We start from the raw sequence: 24,093 nt of genomic DNA, 5'->3' as shown, positions 1-24,093 counted from the left end.
GCCTGTCACAAGTCTTTCACACCTCTGTATATACATAGGAACATACATGTACCCCTAAGTCTGCTGTCACCCACTCTAAAGTGTGTCATCCATTCTTCACATGCCTTCTCCTTTAACAAAGTGTTCAGAGTTAGTTGCATTTGGTTTGTCCTGCATTCTTTGTTTTGGTTCCATATATAATATAATCCATATTCAAGGGAAACCCTGAGTAATTATCCTTCATGTCCATTGTTGTTGGGTTTCTTTTTTACTTTTGTAATAAAAAAAAATCAACTATCAGTGTCAGAGAGATACTAGGGTACAGCACTTGCCTTGACAAGACTGATGCTAGTTTGATCCTGGGCATCCCAAATAATGCCTTGAACACAGATGGGAGTAATTCCTGAATGCAGAACCAGGAGTAACTCCTGAACATCACCAAGCATGGCCCAAAATTCAAAAATTTTAGATATGGGTCTGGAGAGATAGCACAGTGGCATTTGCCTTGCAACCAGCCAATCCAGGACTAAGATTGGTTGGTTCAAATCCCGGCGTCCCATATAGTCCCCCGTGCCTGCCAGGAGCTATTTCTGAGCAGATAGCCAGGAGTAACCCCTGAGTACTGCCAGGTGTGGCCCAAAAACCAAAAAAAAATTTCAGATATTACATTTATATTCTTCCCCTGACACTCCTTGAAATAAACAAAAATATCCATTTGATTCAGTCGTTAGGCAACCAAGATATTTGGGGAAACACATCATTGAATCTCCTTTTTTCAACTGGAACAAAATCCAGTTTCAAGTAATTTCATACTTGCAAGTTCTCAACAATACAACTATGGACATTTCTTCAGTTCCCCCAGGACAACTGGTCCTTTGATAGATTTCTTTAAAAATCATTTTATTAAAATTTATTAAATTTTAGTTTTATTAAAAATAATTCTGTCACAGCCCCCTTGATATCTTTATTCCTGAGACTGTAAATGAAGGGGTTCAGCATGGGGGTGACCACCGTGTACATCACAGAGGTGATTGCACCGGAGTGGGAGCTGGAGTGGGAAACAGCAGCACTCAGGTACACTCCGAGGAGTGTAGAATAAAACACAGAGACCACAGACAGGTGAGACACACAGGTGGAAAATGCCTTGTACTTCCCCTGAGCCGATGAGATTCGACGCACCGAAGAAACGATCTTTGAGTAAGAATAAATAATGCAAGCAAAAGATCCAGCACCCAGTGGGACAGCTGCAAAATACATCACCAAGGTATTAAAGGAGGTGTCAGAACAGGCAAGTTGTAGAAGTTGATAGAGTTCACAGAAAAAGTGAGGGATTTCCACGTCTGTACAGAAGGACAGGCGCAACAGCATTAAGCTTTGTAGCAACGAATGCAGGGCACTGACAACCCAGCACATCAGAACCAGCAATCTACAGAGCTGAGGGTTCATGATAACCATGTAGTGCAGGGGATGGCAGATGGCCACAAAGCGGTCATAGGCCATCACAGTCAGGAGAAAGATGTCCAGACCTCCGAAGAGTATGAAGAAATAAATCTGCATAATACAGCCCTCATAGCTGATGGCTTTGCTCTGGGTCTGAATATTCTGTAGCATCTTAGGGATGAAGGTAGAGGTGAGACAGATGTCCACAAAGGACAGGTTGGAGAGGAAGAAGTACATGGGGGTGTGGAGATGGGAGTCGGAGCTGACGGCCAGGATGATGAGTAGGTTCCCAAGTATGTTGATCAGATACATGGAGAGGAAAATCCCAAATATGAGGGGCTGCATTTCTGGTGCCTCTGAAAACCCCAGCAAATGATATTGTAAAACTGCAGTGGCATTTTCTGGTTTCATGTGTGGAGACAGCTACCAGAAAGGGTGACAGCATAATTAATTTGTTTTCAAGCTTGGCATGACTCTTCTAATGCTATTTTTGACTATCACAGTGAATCATGATGTGCTGGAAATACAATCATTGAAATGCTAGTTTCTATTTTACTGTTATATAGAAAGTTATTTCTATATACCTGATAGCTATTTCCTGCCTCTTCATACCTTCTTTTTATACCTTCATACCACTTTTTAAAAAAAATTAATTTTTTTTTTGGTTTTGGGGCAACACTCGTCAGTGCTCGGGGGTTTCTCCTGATTTTGTACTCAGGAATCACTCCTGGAAGTGCTCAGGAAACCATATGAGATCCTGGGGATCAAAGCCACAAAACACCCAATTTGTTGTTCTATCACTGTGCTATTAGTCCAGCTCCTAAAAGTGTATTTAGCACTTGAACACCACTGTTGTGGCAAAATAAATCCAAAATTTTTTAAATAAATAAAATGGGGTTTTTTGTTTTGTTCTTTTGAGGCTGTGCCAGCGGTTACACTTGGATCTGTGCTCAGAAATCATTCCTATATGGCTTGGAGGGCCTTATCAGATGCTGGGGATTGAACCCAGGTGAGCCCACAAGCAAGACAAGTTCTGCTGTGCCATTGCTCAAACCCCAATAAAATAGGGTTTTTGTTACCTCAATAGCTTTTTGCCTTGGGTTCATTCATCCTACCTTGTTGATGATCAATTCTTCTTCTGCATCAGAAAGACAGTTGAGGGGCCCGGAGAGATAGTACAGAGGCGTTTGCCTTGCAAGCAGCCGATCCAGGACCAAAGGTGGTTGGTTCGAATCCCGGTATCCCATATGGTCCCCCATGCCTGCCAGGAGCAATTTCTGAGCAGACAGCCAGGAGTCACCCCTGAGCATTGCCGGGTGTGGCCCAAAAACCAAAAAGAAAAAAAAAAAGAAAAAAGAAAAAAGGAAAAAAAGAAAGACTGTTGAGTGCTAACCTGGTTTTGAACTATGTCTGGACAATGATTTAGGCAGATTATGGAAGGAAAGGGTCTCTGGATTCAATAACAGAGAAACAAAACATAAATAGAGAATGAAATATAAACAACATTACAGATGGTGATCAGTGGTGTGTCACACCAAGAACACAAGAGCTTGTAGGAATGAAGCTGTGTTCTATTTTCAGGAGCACTTCCTATTGTTATCAAACAATAATGTTTTTCTTGAATCTATTCTGCAATTAATTATAGGACAAATTGTATAAATACTGAACTGTGTGGCTATTTCACTGAAGGAATATGAAATACTTCCATTCGCTCCACATCTCACTATCAGAGAAAGTGTGTCCTCTTCTCAAGAGAAACCTGTACATTTTAGGGGACATCATGTAAAAGATTACATAAAATATGCAGCTGGACAAAATTTCTTAGATACAAGAAGCTTAAAGGGACCAAGAGAGTTCAACAGTTCAACAAATTTTGAAAATTTTACTTTGAAAATTATCCTCCAAATTAAGCTAGAGCAATAGTACAGCAGGTATGGCACTTGTCTTACACATGGCCTGCCTGGGTCCAATCCCTGGCTTCCCATTGTCCCCCCAAGAACCACCAAGAGTAATTCTTGAGTGCAGAGACAACCAGAATTACTTCCTAGAATAGCCCAAACATCAAAAAGGAAAGTATATATTCTCTAAATTCAATAGAGAAATGGTAATCTACAGAAACTATTTGAAATCTGGTTGCTATATTAATGGTGGAAATATGGGCAAATAGTAAAAGGTAAATCAAAATAGTGATCAGTTGGGTGTATTGAGCTGAAACAGACCAACAAATATAAAAAGCAAGCAATGTCATTAACATGTATCAACCTAGGGCAAGAAACATAAAGAGCTGTATCGTTGCTTAAGAGCAACTTTTTAAAGCATATATATAGAAAAATTAGTACTCACCTCTTTCTACAGAGAAGCAAAATAATGCAAAGGTTGAGAGATGACCAAAGAGAAACCATTACTGGAACCAGAACTTTAGTACAATGGGTAGGGTGGCTGCTAACCTATTCAATTTCAAGCATCCTATAATATCCCTCAAGTCTGCCAGGAGCAATTCTTGAGTGCAAAGCCATAAATAACCCCTGAGCATCACTGGGTATGTGTGGCCCCTAAAATAAATAACAAAACAAATTAAAAAAAAGCCATGGGACTGAAAATATTATGCAAGGGGAAGGCACTTTCTTTGAACGCAGTCAACTCAGGTTCAGTCCTCTACACTCCTGAGGTTCCTCTGAGCCCTACCAGGAGGGATCCTTGAGCATGAGTCAGAAGTGAGCCCTGAGCATAGCCGGTATGACTCAAAATCTTCCCCCAAAAAATGTTTATTAACTCAGTAATTCTCACTCTTGGCACCATTTGCATTCTGGAACAAACTTGTCTGTGGCAGGGTCAATCCTAAACATTGTAGAATGACCACTCAGCACATCCCACTGAGACAGTCAGAAATATCTTGGAAATTGTTTAGTGCTCCTGCTAGTCTGAACCACCTCCATTTAGACACAATTTAAACTTGACACTCTCAGCTTTGCTATAAGAGAAGTTCAATGATCATGAGCAAAAAGAGCAAACTTGAGGGGCCAGAGCAATAGCACAGCAATAGGGCATTTGACTTGCACATGGCTGACTCGGGAAGGACCTGGGTTTGATCCCCAACATCCCATATGGTTTCCCCTAGTCAGGAGCAATTTCTGAGCTCATAGCCAGGAGTAACCCCTAAGCATCACCAGTGTGGCCCAGAAATCAAAAGAAAAAAGGGCAAACTTGTAAATACTTTTATGTAGTCACTGAAATAAACACTAATTCATTAAACAAACAACTCAGCAAATCAATGCTTTCTTCCCTCTACATAGATTTGGGTTGATTCTGGATGATTTCAAGTCCAGGTTCTGGGTTTCCTTTCTCTCTGAGGCAGAGTCAACTGGTTTCTCACCTGGATAAAAATTTGGAAAAGGGTGTTCTCTGTGTAGAAATCAGAATTCCTCCTTGGAGAGCAAGTGAGGCATCATTTTCTCAGGCTGAAGAAGCATTTCAAACAAGAGGAAAGCCTGCTTTTTCCAGCCAAAGGCCCCAATACTCAGATACAGCAGTCTGAGACATTTAAGACCTTGTATCTGCTCATAAAGCACTTTCCTCTTGTTAGTCCAACTTTAAAGCACCTGTTTTCCTGTGGGACACTGATCTGGACAGCAGTCAGCATTTTCTTGGCCATTGTCTGCTCCCAGCAGATCAGGTTGTAAATAATGATGCAATTGTATTTTTTTTCCTCTGTGCATCTGTCTCCCTTCCAAGTCTTATCACATTATCACATCTCTGACCTTATTTTTCTCTCCCAATGAAACTAGTAAACCTAAGGCCAAAGAGAGAGAGTGCAGCAAGGAAGGCATTTATCCTCCGTGTGGTTGTCCTAGATTCAATCTCCTTACACCCAGATGGTATAATTCTGCCAGGAGTCAACTCTGAGTACAAAGCCAGGATAAGCCCTGAGCACAGTCAGGTGGGGCCCCAAAACCTATACATTTTAAATATAAATAGAAAAGCTATCTTTTGTTTTTGTTTTTTTTTTGTTTGTTTGTTTTTGGGTCACACCCGGCGGTGCTCAGGGGTTACGCCTGGCTGTCTGCTCAGAAATAGCTCCTGGCAGGCACGGGGGACCATATGGGACACCGGGATTCGAACCAACCACCTTTGGTCCTGGATTGGCTGCTTGCAAGGCAAACGCCGCTGTACTATCTCTCTGGGCCCCAGAAAAGCTATCTTGATTACTTCGAGGAATTGCCTTTGATAGGAACACAGCATTTCCCCCAAAAAATCCTCTTTTTCTCTTCAACAGTGGAGGAAACTGAGCTCTCTTGATACCAACACCTGGACACTCAGTCATTGGCTTCATGATCCTTTTGCATTAAAGGAAGTACAACTTTCTGACCCAGGCTTAAAGGAGGGTAGTGCAGCTTAGGGGTCTAGGGGTCCCACATTGGTAAACTGGAGCATTCAATTTGAGCCTCAGGAGGGCAGGTCTCACCCACAGTATGGCGCACCTGAGATTACTTGTGCCAAGAAGACAGTGAAATAATTTTGTCTCTCATTAGAAAACAGTTGTTAGAACATAAAAGATACTTTACAACTTTTTTTTTGGGGGGGGCCACACCCGGTGGTGCTCAGGGGTTACTCCTGGCTGTCTGCTCAGAAATAGCTCCTGGCAGGCACAGGGGACCATATGGGACACTGGGATTCGAACCAATCACCTTTGGTCTTGGATCGGCTGCTTGCAAGGCAAACGGCGTTGTGCTATCTCTCCGGGCCCACTTTACAACTTTTCAATACTTCCTAATCTATAATATCATTGCACAGCCATGATCTGGTTTAATGTTAATGACTGTGTCCGTGAGAGAGTGCATTTTGAACTTCATTCTCATTGCAGATATGAGCTCGTGAGGGATAAGGATTTGTCCGAGTTATAATCCAAAGAAGATACAACTTCCTGCTTATACTTCAGAATGCATGGCTGTAACTCAGACTCTGAATCAGTTATTTCTCAACCATAAATTCCTTTTCCCTAGAGATATTGGAACATGTCTGAAAGAATGCTGCTAAACCCCTGGCATCACAAACCCTCCTGGTTTTTATTTAGTGTCTTCCTATGTGTAAATATAGTTAGAAATAAAGAGAAATCTGTTTTCCAGTTATAGCACTCAGATTGTGTTCTGTCCATTACTTTAAAAAAGTCAAACAATGGGGGCCAGAGAGATAGCACACAGGTAGGGCATTTGCCTTGCATGCTGCCAACCCTGGACGGACCCAGGTTCAATTCGCAGCATCCCATATGGTCCCCCAAGCCTGTCAGGGGAGATTTCTGAGTGCAGAGCCAGGAGTAACCCCTGAGCACTGCTGGGTGTGGCCAAAAGAAAAACAAAACAAACAAAAAGGAGGGGCTAGAGCAGGGGTCTCAAACTCATTTTACCTTCGGGTCTCAGGAGGCACAATCGGGGTGATCCTTGAGTGCAAAGTCAGTAGTAAGCCTTGAACATTGTGGGGTGTGACCCAAACAACTAAAACAAAACAAAAAAGATTCCTCTAGGGCAAGGCCACAAAATGTTGTACAGAGGGCCGTTTGTGGCCCGCAGGCTTCGAGTTTGAGACCCCTGGGCTAGAGCAATAGCATAGTGGTTAGAGCTCTTGCAAACTACCAGCTCAGGTTCTATTTCAGCACCTCCATAAGATTCCCCAAGACCACCAGTAGTGAATCCTGAGTGCAGAGTCAGGAGTAAGTCCTGAACACCACTGGGTGTGGCCCAAAAACTTTTTTAATTTTTTGTATTATAACACTTTGACTAAATAGTTTATAATAGTCTTTTCAGGTACTAAACGTTCAAGTAACAATTCCAACCACCAATACAACCTTCTCTTTACTAATGTCCACAATTTCCCAACCACCACCAGTCTGCCTCCTTGCAGGCACAAACAAATTTACTTCATAGTGTTTGTTACCACTCAAAGGCAAATGGAATTATCCAAATCTTAACTCAGCACAGGTCAATTTGAAATATTGTTTTATCTCTATGTATTACTAAAGACAATGTCTAAGGATTTACTGGGCTGTAGATGGTGCTAGTTGAATACCCTTGAATGCTCCCACCAAATTGATTGAGTCTACAGGGAGGTCATAAGCAATGTACTTTCTCTTTCTCTCTGCTTTGTTTTCTTGCCATGCCCAGTGATGCTCAGGACAGCTTCATGCTCTGAGATCACTCTTAGTTGTCCCCGGTGTTGTCCCTATAGGGTAACAGGAATTAAACTCAGATCATCCACACACAAGTCAAGTAATGCTAACCTGAGACCCTATTAATCTGCTTTTTTGTGGGGAGGACTTATTCCTAGCTCCACACTTAGAAATTACTCCTAGTGAGGGAGGGGTACCCTAAGGTATGCCAAGGATCAAGTTTGGCACTATGCAAATGGCCCTACCCATTGTGCTATCACTCCAGCCCCTCAACCTTCCTTCTTACAAGTTGTTCCAAGCAGTTCTCAAGTCCCACTTCCATCAACTTCTAGCAGGGACCCCCATTCTTGTTCTCCTGGACCTACTTGGCTCAGCCTCCCCCTGGGACTTTCAGACCTCAGCCCATTCCTTCCCACTTACTGGAATCCTCCAGGATAATTTTCTAGAGATTTTTACTCTCTGATCTTGCCCTCTTTTTTTGTTGTTGTTCAGGGGAGAGTTTCACATTCAGAGATACTCATAGGTTATTGGAAATGTTGGGAAGGGTTGTTTTTGAACCACACTCAGGGGTGCTCAGCAGTTCTCCTGGCTCTGTACTCAGGCAATGTACTCCTGGTGATGCTCTTGGGGCCTTATGGGATGTCAGGGATTGAAATTGGGTCTTCCAAGTGCAAGGTAAGTGTTCTCTCCACTGTATTACATCTCCAGCCCCCTCCCGTGGTCCTGCCCTCTCTTAAGCACAGAGTATGGCTTCCTGTTACCCACAGATCTCTCTGTAGAGGGACCCTTATCTTCACCTTCCCAGCATCCCACACTGACTCACCAAGCAAGTGGCTCTGGTTCTTTATTTTATTGAGGGACAAGGATTGGGTCACTCATAATGGGGCTCAGAACCCACTCCTGGCTCTTTGTCCCAGGGCCACTCCTGGAAGTTGGGAGGCCAAAATAAAAATCACCAAGGACCTGAGCGATAGCACAGCAAGTAAGGCTCTTGCCTTGCACACTACCGACCAGGGTCCCATCAGGTCCCATCAGGGCCTGATGGTTCATTCCTGGCTCTGCACTCAGGAATCACTCCTGCTAGGTTCTAGGCTAACTAGAGGGTGCCGGTTCTAGAACCTGGGTTGATCTCATGCAAGGCAAGTGCCTTGAGCATAGTATTGTCTCTCAGGTCCCTATTTCCTCTATTTTTATAACATTCCTATGTTCATGCTTTAGTTCTAGCTACTTACCGCACCACACCCTCCACTTAGATTGATCTAGACAAAACAAGGAATTAATATTTTGCTTCCAATTTCCAAATGTGAATGCATTGGCAAAATTACCAAGAGATGGCACTGCACTTCCAGCACTTCCCACTCGTGGCCAGTAGGTGGCGTAAGAACTCAATTTTTCTCTCTCTAGTAGCTCCAGAAGGAGCAGAATTATTCCTACAGCCAGGCCTAGGACTGGCTTCTGCCTTGTATGTATGAGATCCTAACTTCGATTCCCGCTACCTGACTGAGCAGCTGTTTCTTCTGCACCTGCACGAACCTCTAATAATAAAAAGTGCAGGTGAAGGGCCAGAGCGAAAGCACAGTGGTAAGGCGTTTGCCTTGCACACAGCTGACCCAGGACGGGCCTGGTTCGATCCCGGGCGTCCCATATAGTCCCCCTCACCCAGAACGATTTTTTAGCTCAGAGCCACAAGTAACCCCTGAGCTTCACCGGGTGTGGCCCCCAAAAAAATAAAAGTGCAGGTGAAGCACTCAGTAAAATAGCTAAGACCTGGAATCAACCTAAACATCCAACAAGAAATAAATGGATAACGAAGATGTGGTACATCTACAATGGAAGACTACATATCAGTAAGAAATGATGCAATCATACAATTTGCAGCAACATGGATGGAACTGAAAGATATTCTGTTAAATGAAATAATCCAGAAGAAGGATGAATACAAAATGATATCATATATGTGGTATTTAGAATAACTGCATGGTCTAAATAGGAGTTGTCCTGAATATCCTTGGCCTCAGAGTATAGCAAAGAGAAGAGAGGTACTGAGTGGAAGGGGAGAAATACAAATATGAAAAAATGAGGGCCAGGGGCCAAGTGGTGTCAGATGCACTGGTAGAGTTTTTAAAAAGGATAGTACTAAATGTCCAAGCCAAAGGAAACAACAATGTAATCAAGAGACCCAAACTTTAACAATCTAAACTTAAAATGGGCCTGTTATTCTGGCAGGCTGAGGGGCAGAGCTGGTGGCCTGGGATGTACCTGGGGGGACATTGGTGGAGGGAGATGGACACTGGTGGTGGGATGGGCCCTGATTCATTATTTGTCTAAAACCCAACTATGGGGCCCGGAGAGATAGCACAGTGGCATTTGCCTTGCAAGCAGCCGATCCAGGACCAAAGGTGGTTGGTTCGAATCCCGGTGCCCCATATGGTCCCCCGTGCCTGCCAGGAGTTATTTCTGAGCAGATAGCGAGGAGTAACCCTTGAGCAACGCCGGGTGTGGCCCAAAAACCAAACACCAAAAAAAAAAAAAAAAAAAAAAAGCCCAACTATGAAGGACTTTATAAATCACAGTGGTTTCAATAAAATCAAATTTTTAAAAAAGAACTTGACTAAGAATAAGGGGGAAAGTGCAATAAAATATTAATGTTACTGCAAAAAAAAGTGCAGGTGAGAATAAAGAATAGATCTGGGGTTTCTTTTTCTCCATTAGTGTTAATGGATACTTGGCTAGGATGGTATTAAATAAATAAATAGCTCTGAAAAAACAAAAGGTGTTAACAGTGTTAAGTTTTCCTATCCCTATGCAGAATAGTCTCACTCATCTATGGGTTTTAAGAAAAAGAAAAAGACATTCTTGCAATAATTTTCAGAGACAAAAGAGAGGAGGGCTGAAAGTCCAGCTCACGACATGAAGCTCACCACAAAGAGTGATGAGTGCAGTTAGAGAAATAACTACATTGAGAACTATCATAACAATGTGAATGAGGGAAGTAGAAAGCCTGTTTCCAGTACAGGTGGGGGTGGGGTGGGGAGGAGGGAGATTTGGGACATTGGTGATGGGAATGTTGTGCTGGTGAAGGGGGGGTGTGTTCTTTACATAACTGAAACCCAACTACAATCATATTTGTAATCAAGGTGTTTAAACAAAAATATTAATTTTAAAAAAAGTATTCCTATTACTAAATATTAACTCTCTTTCCTTTCATTGATACCTTCAGTTTCGTTTTCTTTGGGAGGAGGGTCATACCCAGTGGTGCTCAAAGATCACTCCTGGCTTGTAAGGACCTATGGGATGAAGGGATCAAACCCAAGTTAGCTGCATCCAATGCAAATGTCCTCCCTACTGTGCTATCACTCCAATCCACCGTTCTTTTCTTTTCACCAAATTTAGGCTAAATGTGTCTTGAGTATTTTGCCTGTCCTCATGCAATTGCAAGTGGGAATGCTTTCTTCATTTCTCTCAGATGGACCACTCCATTTACACTAAAACACAATTCGATTTTAATATTTCATTTCTATCCTGTAACTCTACTAATTTTGTGAATTGTAGCAGTTTGAAGAGGAGGTGATATTTTGTTTCACTTTTTGGGGGGAGCCACACCCAGCGGTGCTCAGGGGTTACTCCTGGCTATCTGCTCAGAAATAGCTCCTGGCAGGCACGAGGAACCATATGGGACGCCGTGATTAGGTCCTGGGTCGGCTGCTTGCAAGGCAAACGCCGCTGTGCTATCTCTCCGGCCCCTGTTTCACTTTATTGGTTTGGAGGCTATACCTGCTATGCTCAGGACTTTTTCCTATCTCTACAATCACAAAGAACTCTTGGTAAGCTTGAGGGATCATATGGGGTACAAGGGATCAAACCCAGGTCATTTTTTGCAAGGCAAGCACTCTCTCCAATGTAATAACACTCCTGCTCCTGGTATGACATTTAGAAAACAGTCGAGGAAACCATTTCCTAGACTTCAGCTTCATCACCACAGAACAGAAATACAGTACTTCCTTTCCCTCTGGACTGCAGAAGACCCATCTGAAAAACAGGAATGGAAAACAACTGGGGAAGTAGGAGACAGGCTGTTTGCTGTTTTTCCTTGAACAATCTTTTTTTTAAGATTAGTATGCACAATTTTATATAACTAAATTGAATCATCCAGAGGAAAACAGTCGAATTTTCAGGGTTTCAAATGCATGAAAACTTGCAATACAAGTAAAATATTCTTTATTTCTACACCCATATTTCCCAACTGTCACAGTTGCTGCTTCACAAAGAATATCCCTGTTTATTTGATTTAAAAAAAAAACTCCCTCCCAAGAAGCAACCACCTCACTCCAAGAAGGGGATCCCAGTGGTTATCTTGCCACAGTTCCATCCACGGCTCTTGAAGATGTCCATCATTTCCTGCAGTTTGTCAGAAATGTGTGTTTTTCTAAGACTCTCCTTATATTCACCCTTGATGTGTTTATGTTTACTGATAGCTAAGAGAGAAGTGAGCTGTTTTGTTTTCTTTGGGGGTGGGCACAGCCAGTAGTGCTCAGAGCTTATTTCTGGCCCTGCACTCAGGGGTCACTCCTGATAGGCTCAAAGGACTCTATGGGATGCCAAGGAGAGAAGCCAGGTCAGTCGCTGGGCAGGCAAGCACCCACCCAGCTATATACTATCTCTTCAGCCCCATGAATGGCTTTTTCTTTAAGAACCTTTTCACTTAGGCATTTTGAGGCTTCTTTCGTGTGGCAGCATATATCAGTACAGAGTTCTGTGAGTACTATAAAAAGAATAAAAGCGGGGCCGGAGAGATAGCATGGAGGTAAGGCGTTTGCCTTTCATGCCGAAAGTCAGTGGTTCGAATCCTGGCATCCAATATGGTCCCCTGAGCCTCCAGGAGTGATTTCTGAGCATAGACCCAGAAGTAACTACTGAGCGCTGCTGGGTGTAACCCAAAAACAAAACAAAACAAAAAAAAAAAAGAATAAAGGCAAAAAAATGTAAGTTATAAGAAATATGCCAAGGGTCAGAGTGATAGTTCAGTAGGTAGGGCATTTGCTTGGCAGGAAGGAAGGAACGAAGGAAGGAAGGAAGGAAGGAAGGAAGGAAGGAAGGAAGGAAGGAAGGAAGGAAGGAAGGAAGGAAGGAAGGGAGGAAGGGAGGAAGGGAGGAAGGGAGGAAGGGAGGAAGGGAGGGAGGGAGGGAGGGAGGGAGGGAGGGAGGGAGGGAGAGAGGGAGGGAGGGAGGGAGAGGCAGCAGGGTGAGAGAGAAGAGGAAGGAGGGAAAGGAGGGGAGAGGAAGGAAGGAGGGAAAAAAGAAATGCCAAAGAATTGCCTGCTATTCTGCAATGTGAACCCATGTCATCGCTTTAGATCCAAGACTCTGCTGCTATAACCAAGGACTTCTTCCTTAGTCAAAAAAAACCTTTTAAGTGGTCCTGCGAAAGAGTCTTCTCAGGGCCCCCTTCAGGTCTTTGTTCCGGAGACTGTAGATGAACGGGTTCAGCATGGGGGTGACCACCGTGTACATCACGGAGGGTATGGCACTGGAGTGAGAGCTCGGGGTCACGGCAGAGACCAGGTACACCCCTAGGAGTGTGCAATAAAACAAGGAGACTACAGACAGGTGAGATGCACAGGTAGAAAAGGCTTTAAACTTCCCCTGAGCTGAGGAGATTCTTAGGATGGAGGAGACAATCTTTGAGTAGGAGTAAAGGATCCCAGCGAGGGGACCCCCCGCCAGAATCACAGCCGCGATGTACATCACCAAGTTATTCAGAAGCGTGTCCGAACAGGCCAGTTGCACCATCTGTTTAAGCTCACAGAAAAAGTGGGGGATCTCCAAATCCGTGCAGAAGGACAGGCGCAAGACCATTAAACTCTGCAACAAAGAATGCAAGTGGCTGATAACCCAGGACCCCAGGACCAGCAGACCACAGAGCCGGGGGTTCATGATGACCGAGTAGTGCAGGGGGTGACAGATGGCCACAAAGCGGTCATAAGCCATCACGGTTAGGATGAAATCATCCAAGCCTGTGAAAAGGATGAAAAAGTACATTTGCGTGAGGCAGCCCGCATAGGTGATGGCTTGGCTGTGGGTCTGGATGTTCACTAGCATCTTGGGGATGATGGTGGAGGTGAAGCACATGTCCACAAAGGATAGATTGGAGAGGAAGAAGTACATGGGGGTGTGGAGGTGGGAGTCGGAGCTGACGGCCAGGATGATGAGCAGGTTCCCAAGCACCGTGATCAGGTACATGAACAGGAAAAGCCCAAATATGTGGGCCTGCAATTCCGGTACCTCGGACAGTCCCAAGAGGAAAAACTCAGACAGTCTTGTAAGGTTTCCTGTGTCCATGTGCTGGGCTTGCCTATGGGAGAGAGAGAGAAAAACAACGTGATTGTTGTCTTGAAACAGTCTCTATACACTCAATCGCTACTCACTTCTGCCCTCCCACATCTCACAGTTTCACAAAGCTTTTGTGTAGGTCATAGTATAAACAGATGAGAGAGAAGAGGCATAAACAGGAAGGCTGTGGACTGTCCTCTCAGCTTTCTAGTCAACTGTGATGGTGGTCCTCAGTGCCATAGAACAGTAGAGAAGGCATTTAACCACACAGCTTGCACACAGCTGGTCCAGATTTGATCCCTGTTACCCCATAGGGTCCCCCAAACAGTTCCAGGGGTGATCCCTGAGCACAAAGCCTGATTCTCACTAGGTGTGGCCCAAAAACCAAAAGAAAAGTGAGGTTGGATTTTAAGATGAATGTGTTAAAAGGTGAAGACTCAGACCCAATGCAACAAGAAGAAAATGTTGACGAAGGATTGGAGTGATAGCACCGAGGGTAGAGCACTTCCTTGCCTCATATGTGGTTGACCTGGGTTCAATCTGCACACCCCATATGATTCTCTAACCCAACCCCTGATCCCTAATCATAGCCATAATTCTAACCCTAACACTAACACTAACCTACCTGAAAGCAGAGAAACAAGTAAGTCCTAAGTGTTACCAGATGTGACCCAAAAACCAAATACAATAGCGAAAGATAAAATATTGATGACAAATTTACAAATATGATCCCCTCCAAGTATAGAAAACTGCACTACAAAGAACAAAGTTTGAGAAAATGCACAATTCTTTTATTTTGCTTGTTCATTTTGTGGCCACACCCTGTGGTGGTCAGAGGTTACTCTTGGCTTTATGCTTAGGGTTTACTCCTGGAGGTACTCTGGGGACCATATGGATGCCGAGGTCAAGGACAGGAAGAGACAGGGCATTGGTGATGGGTAGGTTGGCCGGTGATGGGGGGGGGGGTTTTCTTGTTATGACTGAAACCCAACTACAATTATGTTTGTAATCACGGTGTTTAAATGAAGAAATTACAAAATAATTAAAAATAGGGCCCGGAGAGATAGCACAGCGGCGTTTGCCTTGCAAGCAGCCAATCCAGGACCAAAGGTGGTTGGTTTGAATCCCGGTGTCCCATATGGTCCCCCGTGCCTGCCAGGAGCTATTTCTGAGCAGACAGCCAGGAGTAACCCCTGAGCACCGCCGGGTGTGGCCCAAAAACCAAAAAAAAAAATTAAAAATAAATAAAAACCAAAAAAATGTATCAGTTCAAAAACAACTGAAGAAAAAAAAAAAAAGAATCTGTGTCAGCCACATGCAAGACAAATTCCCTGTGCTATCATTGTGCTATCACTCCATCCCCTAGAAATGCCCAGTTCTTGGTACTGGAGAGATAACACAGCAGTAGTGCATTGCCTTGCACGCAGCCAACCGGGATTGATCCAAGTTCGATCCCCAGCATTCTATGTGGGCCCCCCCAAGCCTGTCAGGAGAAATTTTTGAGAGCAGAGCCAGGAGTAACCCCTGAGCACAACCGGGTGTGGTCCAAAAACCAAAAAAAAAGAAAAAAGAAAGAGAAAGAAAGAAAAAACAAAACCAAAAAAAAAGAAAGGAAGGAAGGAAGGAAGGAAGGAAGGAAGGAAGGAAGGAAGGAAGGAAGGAAGGAAGGCCCAATTCTTTTTTATTTTGTTTTTGTTTTGTTCTTACTTTGTTTTTAGTTTTGTTTTGGGGGTCATACCCTGCAACACTCAGGGGTTACTCCTGGCTCTGTGCTCAGAAATTGCTCCTGTGGCCAGAGTGGTGGTGCAAGCCCTAAGGTATCTGTCTGCCTTGCGAGCACTAGCTTAGGACGGACCGGACCAAACCACAGTTTGATCCCCTGGCATCTCTTATGGTCCCCCAAGCCAGGAGCGATTTCTGAACGCATAGCCAGGAGTAACCCCTGAGCGTCACCGGATGTGGCTCAAAAAAAAAAAAAAAAAGAAAAAGAAAAAAGAAAAGCAACACTTGTGACTATGCTTGAGTCTTGCTCTTTCATCAACCCAGAAAAATGTCAAGAGGCTGGAGTGATAGTATAGGTTTGGGGGACCATATGGGATGCCAGGGATTGAACGTAGGTTGACTGCAAGCAAGGTAAACACCCAAGCCTACCAAGAATGACCCCTGAGCACAGAGCTAGGAGTAAGCCCTGAAAACCACCAAAATGAAAATAACCAAAAACAGATCAAATGTGCAGAATCTTTCCCAACCAAAAGCAATGTTCTCATTTCTGTCTGATCACACCCCAATATTTCTTCATCCCCATCTCTCTGCTTCCTTTTATTGCAGAGACATTGTGCTTTCCTTCAACTGGACTGAAAGGCTGTGATATGGGGCAGCTCATTTTGAAGAGTCCCATAAGTATTGTTGGTCAGCAGTGATGCCAGGCTGCTGAGACCAGTTTTCTTTCTATTACTACATATTAACTGAGAGTCTTCTTTATTCAAGTAAGTAAATCTTAATTCCCTGTCCTGGGCTTTGATGCTTTCACCATAGAAATAAAGGAGCATCTGGAGCTAATGTTGGGTTAGTATTTAACAGTGAATAAATGATAGCACATATTAAATCATACCAGCCATGTTTAGACACAGCAGTGTTTAGAAACTAAAAATATTGTCACACGTTCAAACCTCATCTCTGCTTCCACTTGTTTGGACACTGGGACCATATGGGATCCTGGGGATCGAACCACGGTCCATCCTAGATCAGCTGCGTGCAAGACAAACACCCTACCGCTGTGCCACTCATCCTAGTCCGGCCCCACTGTACTTTATCTTTAAGTTTATATTTTTTCTCTTGCATTTTATTTTTTTCTTTCTATTCTTTTTAAAATAACTTTGCTCTCATGTATCTAAAAATAAATATATTATGGTCAACTATGTCAACTATGTGATGATTTTCTTGAAATAAAGAAAAATAAAATAGGGCCCGGAGAGATAGCACAGCGGCATTTGCCTTGCAAGCTGCTGATCCAGGACCAAAGGTGGTTGGTTCGAATCCCGGTGTCCCATATGGTCCCCCGTGCCTGCCAGGAGCTATTTCTGAGCAGACAGCCAGGAGTAACCCCTGAGCACCGCCGGGTGTGACCCAAAAACAAAAAAAATAAATAAATAAAAATAAAATAGTTTGAAAATAGTGATCCTTTGGTGTTTTCTTGTTAATCCAATGATGATTTTCTTTTATTTTTTATAATTCACAAAATCCTCTCAGTTGTTTTTTGTTTTTATTTTTATGGTACCAGGACCAGTCATATGAAATAAAAAATGATCAGACTTAAACACCAAACCCAAAGTCAACTACTACAGTTGGGTATTTTTAAGGATACAAAGTTATTTATGATTGAGTTTCAGTCATACGATGTCCAACACCCTTCATCAGTACACATTTCCCACCACCAGTTTCCCTTCTGCCCTTCCCCCTGCCTACCTACAGGTTAGATCATTTTCTTTTCTCTCTCTCTCTCTCTCTCTACCTAACTCTCACATCCTTTCTCTCCCACTTTTAGATACTATGCTTTGCAATAGTTAGTGAGAAATATCGTTCTTATCACTTTCTCTCCTTTCAACATCCAATTATTGTCCAAAAATAAATAAATGAATATTTTAATTAAATTGCTTTTTTTATTTTTAAGAAAATTGGGCTCATCCCTCTACACTGATTAGTTTTTGTACCCCCAAAACTCTACAGGTTTAAATATATGGCGACAACCACAAGGACGTCTGGGCACAGGACAGCTGAATGACCACAGTGTAATGTTAGTGGCTGATTTGTCTTGGCCAGAGAATGTCTCCTGGGCAGGAAGACTTACCTTGGAGTCTCTGTGTCAGAGTCGACCTGTCCCCTGCAGGGCTGATGTGGGGCTGGATGTCTGTCCCCACACAAGACAGCAGGCTGGAGTGCAGCATCGGTGCCCGCGCGAGAGTCAAGACTCCAGAGGCAGCAGGCATGTCCTGCTGGCATACGTGAGGGTGCACTGGTTGGTGGCCTGGACCAGGGCAGGTATTCAAGGCCCCGACATCTCCTCATTAGCAAGGGCTGTCCCCACACTCCAGGCACAGGGTTTCCCCAGAAGGGATGCTGGGCTGGACAGAAATGATGGAAAATTATTCACCAGATGCTTCTTCCCAGGAGAATGGCTTGGAAGCAACGGGAATTCTGCACTTTCCACTTTGTCCCCAACTCTCCTGCCTTCCAGAAACCTAAACTCACAAAACTTTCTCAGAGCTTGGAGCATAAGATTACCCCAAACTCTTGTCCTAAGAGTCCTGCCTGGATTAGATCCCTTATGTCCTAAAAATAGTAAGCTGTAGAAATTATAGTATAGTGAGGAGGAAGCTTGCCTTGCACACAGCAGACCTGAATTTGATCTCTGATATCCCATATGATCACCAAGCATTGCCAGGAGTTAATTCCTTAGTGCAGAGCCAGAAGTTAACTCTGACCGTTGGATGTGACCCTCCCCCCCAAAAAAATTAACAAAAATAATGAATGCATGGAAATACAAACCCTAAAAGCCCCATTAAAGATGATTTCAGAGGCCAGAGCAAAGTATAGTATATAGAGCATCTGTCTTACATGCAGCCAACCCAGGTTCAATCTCAGCATCCTCTATTGTACCCCAAGCACTGCCAGTAGTGATGCCTGAGGTGAGTGCCAGGAACAAACCCTGAGCACAGCCAAATGTGTCCCGAATAAAAATAAAATAAAATGGCAGGATGGAAGCAGCGGAGTGGTAGCATGGGATCTTGCCTTGTACAAAGCTGACCTGGGTTCAATCACCACATCCCATATAGTCTTCTCAGCACCGCCAAGAGTAATTCTGAGTACAAAGCCAAGAATTACTGGTGTGGGGCTGGAGAGATAGCATGGAGGTAAGGCGTTTACCTTTCATGCAGAAGGTCATCCGTTCGAATCCCAGTGTCCCATATTGGTCCCCCGTGCCTGCCAGAAGCAATTTCTGAGCACGGAGCCAGGAAAAACCCATGAGCACTGCTGGGTGTGACCCAAAAACCACAAAAAAAAAAAAAAAAAAAAAGAATTACTGGTGTGACCAGTAATAATAATGATAATTATTATTATTATTATTATAGCACATGGTGGTGACATATAGAACTAAGGTCACATTGGGAGTTATGTGGATCAATATTAAATTAGCATGGCAGTGTCTGGGAACTAATTATAGGCCAGCACTAGGGTGGTAGTGTATAAATTATATTAAGGTATCTAAGTGGTATTCTCTGGAACAAGGTGTAGGTTCTCAAACTAGTTTCTGAAGGTATAAGTTAGGTGTAAGTTGGGTACTATATTAGGGTACAGCATGTTGTTCTATAGTTCAGCACCAAGGTGGTTTTCTGTGGACAAATATTTAAGCACCAGATGTGAGAGAGACCTGCATACAGTGGCAGAACATTTGGCTTGTGTACATCAATCTGGTTTCAGTTCTAGTTATGCTATGATCCACCATGCCTGCCAGAAGTAATCCCTGAGCACAGAACCAGGAGTAAGCACTGAGCTCTACCTTACCAAGTGTAGCCCAAAATCAAAACAAAAAAAATATATATTTAGGGGGACCGGAGAGAAAGCATGGATGTAGGACTTTGCCTTGCATGCAGAAGAATGGTGGTTCAAATCCCGGCATCCCATATGGTCCCCCGAGCCTGCCAGGAGCAATTTCTGAGTGTAGAGCCAGGAGGAACCCTTGAGCGCTACCGACTGTGACCCAAAAACAATATATATTGTGTATATATATGTGTATATATACACATATATATGGACTGAATAAATAGTACTGAGGGTAGGGTGCTTGCCTTACAAGTGACTGATTAGAGTTTGATCCATATAATCCCATATGGTACCCCTACCACTTCCAGGAGTGATTTCTGAGTAAGCTCTGAGCACTACCAGGTGTAGCACAAAAACAAAACAAAACAAAACAAAAATGATATATAGGTACCAGTGTGGTGGTTAGTGGTCCATCATCAAAGCATCAAATCTGTGGGTTGATATTAGAAAATAAAGGTGATGGTCTATGGAACACTAGTGGGCCAAAGTGGGGCCAACATTTTAGGGTCAATGACGACTGTGAACCATGGTTAGAGTCCAAACATATTATGTGCTATATGGTCCAGAATATGGTAACCCAAAAAAAAAAATCAAAAAAAAAAAAAAAAAACAGAATATGGTAACCCAGTTCCTTCCCTGTGAACCCATGTTAAAGAGCCAATGTGTTAGTCTGTGGATCAGAATTAGGGTAGCAAATCTGAATATTTTATTTAATATTAACATTAATAATTATTTAATATTGGTATCAGGCCAAAAATATCTTGCCTTCCTTTTATCATTTTTATTTTAACACCACAATTTTTCAAGTTGTTTAAAATACAATCTTTTCAGGTATTAAATGTTCAAACACCAATCCCACCACCAGGGTGACCAATCCCATCACCAATGTTCCCAGTGTCCCGCCCACCATCCTAGTCTGCTTCCTTGCAGACTCAAATAAATTTATTTCTTGTTGTTTGTTAAACACAAAGGCAAATGGAATTATTAAAACTTAGATCAACAAGGGTCAATTTGAAATAATCCTTTTTAAATTATTTTAATTGAATCACCATGAGAAACAGTTTTAAAGTTGTTCATGGTTGAGTCTCAGTCATGCAATGTCCAACACCCATCACTTCATCAGTGCACATGAAATAATATATATATATGTATGTATGTATATATGTCTCCATGGTATTACTAAAGCCAGTGGCCTAAAATTTTTCTGGACTGTGGTTGATGCTAGTTGAGTCGTTTGTGCTACTGTCTAGGCTCACTGAGTTTGGTAAAGTTCTATGCAACTTCATCATCCAATTTTCTTTGATACTACTGGGTTGGGAGTACTCTCAAAGTTTGAGTTGTTTCCCCACCACTTGCTGCCACCGATACAAGACTAATAGATCTGAAACAAATTTGGTGGCTTGGTAGTTTAATAGGTTAAGATGCGGAACTAACCCATTTCTGTCTGAGCTGTAGGGTGTGGCGTGGGGCTACTGTGGTTCGTGCAAAAGGAGGATCTGCCTCCACCCATTTTGAGAATGCCATAGAGATATCAACCTGATCTGGATGACCTGAGAAGTATCAGTGGCCATTGTTTCTTTTTTTTTGGGGGGTGGAGCTTGGTGGAGGAGCTGGATCAATTTTCTGCCTAGAAGATGATGGGTGTAAAGGGAGGTTCTTGGGTTTACTAGTAACCAAATAGTATATTAACAAGATGAAATTACATGATCAAGGGCACTAAAATTTGGGTGAGGCCAAAGCAATGGTACAGCATATAGGGTACAGCCTTGTACAAGGCCAACCTGGGTTCAATTTCCAGCACCCCATATGTTCCCTGAAAGTCATCAGGAGTGACCCCTGAACATGAGGCAGAAGCAAGCCCTGAGAACTGGTGGTTGTGTCCCCCAAAAAATAAAACAAAATGGACAAATTAATTTGGGCATCAGAGATGCTCAAAACTCAGCTGCATAACCTTATGAGGTCTGTGTTCAATCTCAGCACCACAAAATATTTCTCACTGTTAAAGTGGCAATGTGATGGTCTGTAAAACCCAATATTATGCTACCAAGGGAATGATCGTTGAACCAGCATAGAATATCAGGGTATTTGTCTCAACCATATTAGAATTCCAAGGTAGTGATCAACATTATCAACTGTTTAATATCAGGCAAAATAAAGGGGAAATTATGACAATCAGAATGATTGTGAGCCTTAATAAAATAAAATATATGGGCCTGGAGAGATAGCACAGCAATGTTAGCCTTGCAAGCGATCCAGGACCAAAGGTGGTTGGTTCGAATCCCGGTGTCCCATATGGTCCCCTGTGCCTGCCAGGAGCTATTTCTGAGCAGACAGCCAAGAGTAACCCCTGAGCACCGCCGGGTGTGGCCCAAAAACCAAAAAAAATAAAAAATAAAATAAATAAAATATACACCATGAATTAATTATGCAGGGAAGTGTAACCAAAGAAACAGAGATTCAAGAAAATACACCAGGACTATTTTCACAACTGGATAAAAATAAAAATTTGATGCATTTTGGATACTAAAACCTGCAAAGAAGGGCCCCTCTTTACTTTGGAGGGCCACATCTAGCTCCTCTGAGGCACCTCCTCTTTAGCACAAACACAATAGAGCATTTTATAGGTGCCACCTACCAACTGTTTCCACATCCTCCTCCTGATGGCACTTCTCAGTTAAAGCAAAGGGGGTTCAGCAGGGTGCAAGTGACCCACAGTAACATCACAGAGATGATACAGCATGTAGTGCACTTCCTGGCATTCGACCCACTTGGGTCCAATCCTCGGCATCCAGAGGGTCCCTTGACTTCAGCTAAGTGAAGTGGAGAGTGAAGACTAAACCCCTGAGCATCATTGGGTGTGGCAAAAAAAAAAAACAACTCAACTAAACTAAAAAATAAGATATAATGTTAACATTTCTCAAAGTTTCCAATGTCATTAAAGAGGAGAGAATGTTCTCAAGCTCAAAAAACAAGGCCAGAATCTTGATGATAATATAACCAGTACATAGAAAGAAAACTAGGTACCTTGATGAACATACATGTGAAATGAAACTTCTCAACAGAACGAGTCTGTCATATATAAATTTGTAACAAAAACAGAGCACATTGGTAGAATTAGAGATGAAGTTTGGGGCATCACTTTCAGTAAAGTTAGAAATCAGATTGAATGAGGGCTGGAAGGACTGGCCCATGATATGAAGCTTACCACAAAAGTGGTGAGTGCAATTAGAGAAAAAACTATACTGACAACTGTCGTGACAATGGTAGTGAATGAGAGAAATAGAATGGGCCCGGAGAGATAGCACAGCGGTGTTTGCCTTGCAAGCAGCCAATCCAGGACCAAAGGTGGTTGGTTCGAATCCCGGTGTCCCATATGGTCCCCCGTGCCTGCCAGGAGCTATTTCTGAGCAGACAGCCAGGAGTAACCCCTGAGCACCGTCGGGTGTGACCCAAAAACCCAAAAAAAAAAAGAGAGAGAGAGAGAGAAATAGAATGCCTGTCTCTAAGACAGGCAAGGGAATGGGGGAGGAAGGAGTTGGAGGGAAACTGGTGGTGAGAACGTTGCACTGTTGAAGGTGTTCTTTTTATATAACTAAAACCCAACTACAAACATGTTTGTATACATGGTGCTTAAATAAAGATATTAAAAATAATAATTTTTCCTTAAAAATAAAAATTGACATTACTCAACACCCTTTTGTGGAAAAAACACTAAGCATATTAAGAATGAAGGAACACGGGGCCGGCAAGGTGGCGCTAGAGGTAAGGTGCCTTGCAAGCACTAGCCAAGGAAGGACCGAGGTTCGATCCCCCGGCGTCCCATATGGTCCCCCCAAGCCAGGGGCAATTTCTGAGCGCTTAGCCAGGAGTAACCCCTGAGCATCAAACGGGTGTGGCCGAAAAAAAAAAGAATGAAGGAACAAAGGATGAGTCATATTTGGGGTCTATAGCACAGTAGGACTTGATAAGTATCATGTGGATAGGGAGGGTACTTACCTTGCACAGAGCCAAGCCAAGTTTGATCCCCAGCATCCCCAGAGGAGCCCCATCAGGAGTAATTCCTGAGAGCAGAGCTAGGACTAACTTCTTTTTTGGTTTTAGGGTCACAGCACAAGCCTTACCTCCACGCTATCTCTCTGGCCCAGGACTAACTTCTGAGGCCCTGAGAATTGCCAGGTGTTACCCACAGGGGAATGGGCCATATTTGACTACCCACAGCAATTAGTCGAAATCATCACAAAGAAACAGGAAGCTAATGTAATTTTTAAGAAAAAATGAGGCTAGCATCAAAGTATCCAATTAAACATATAGACAGTATTACAGATGGGTAGTGTGCTTTCATAATGACATTGAGAAGAGCAGTTTGGGTAGTGATACACAAAGGAAGGAAGAATACAAAAATGACAATGATCCCAAATTTTCCTCCGTCATCCTTATACAAATATTCCTGATACCGAAGGAATATTGTAGTATTGTAGTAAATATTGTCGCTTTGTAGTAAACTTGTGACTATGCTTAAAAAAAATAAACGGGTCAGATAGTACAGTGGGTAGGGTACTTACCAAGTGTATGGCTAACTTGCC

General features: G+C 43.1%; 2 protein-coding genes across 2 annotated transcripts; both read right to left on the bottom strand.

Moving 5' to 3' along the window:
• Positions 1 to 906: 906 nt before the first annotated feature.
• On the bottom strand, positions 907 to 1,830 carry LOC126031165 (olfactory receptor-like protein OLF4; the record flags this gene model as incomplete). The annotated part of the gene is made up of 1 exon (XM_049789452.1): positions 907 to 1,830. A coding segment is annotated over exon 1 (924 nt), but the record flags the coding sequence as incomplete, so codon positions are not given.
• Positions 1,831 to 12,988: 11,158 nt separating this feature from the next.
• On the bottom strand, positions 12,989 to 13,918 carry LOC126031164 (olfactory receptor 7A10-like). Its single transcript, XM_049789451.1, has one exon. The coding sequence runs from the start codon at positions 13,916 to 13,918 to the stop codon at positions 12,989 to 12,991; it is 930 nt and encodes a 309-aa protein (XP_049645408.1).
• Between the last annotated feature and the right edge of the window lie 10,175 nt (positions 13,919 to 24,093).

This window comes from Suncus etruscus, chromosome 15 (genome assembly GCF_024139225.1).
Source record: "Suncus etruscus isolate mSunEtr1 chromosome 15, mSunEtr1.pri.cur, whole genome shotgun sequence".
Lineage (NCBI taxonomy): Eukaryota > Metazoa > Chordata > Mammalia > Eulipotyphla > Soricidae > Suncus > Suncus etruscus.
Note: the sequence above shows the minus strand (reverse complement) of the source record. Positions and strands in the feature narration are given on the sequence as shown.

What these genes read in the sequence shown, in the direction of transcription:
- LOC126031164 (XM_049789451.1), bottom strand. Translation starts at nt 13,918, where the DNA reads ATGGACACAGGAAACCTTACAAGACTGTCTGAGTTTTTCCTCTTGGGA.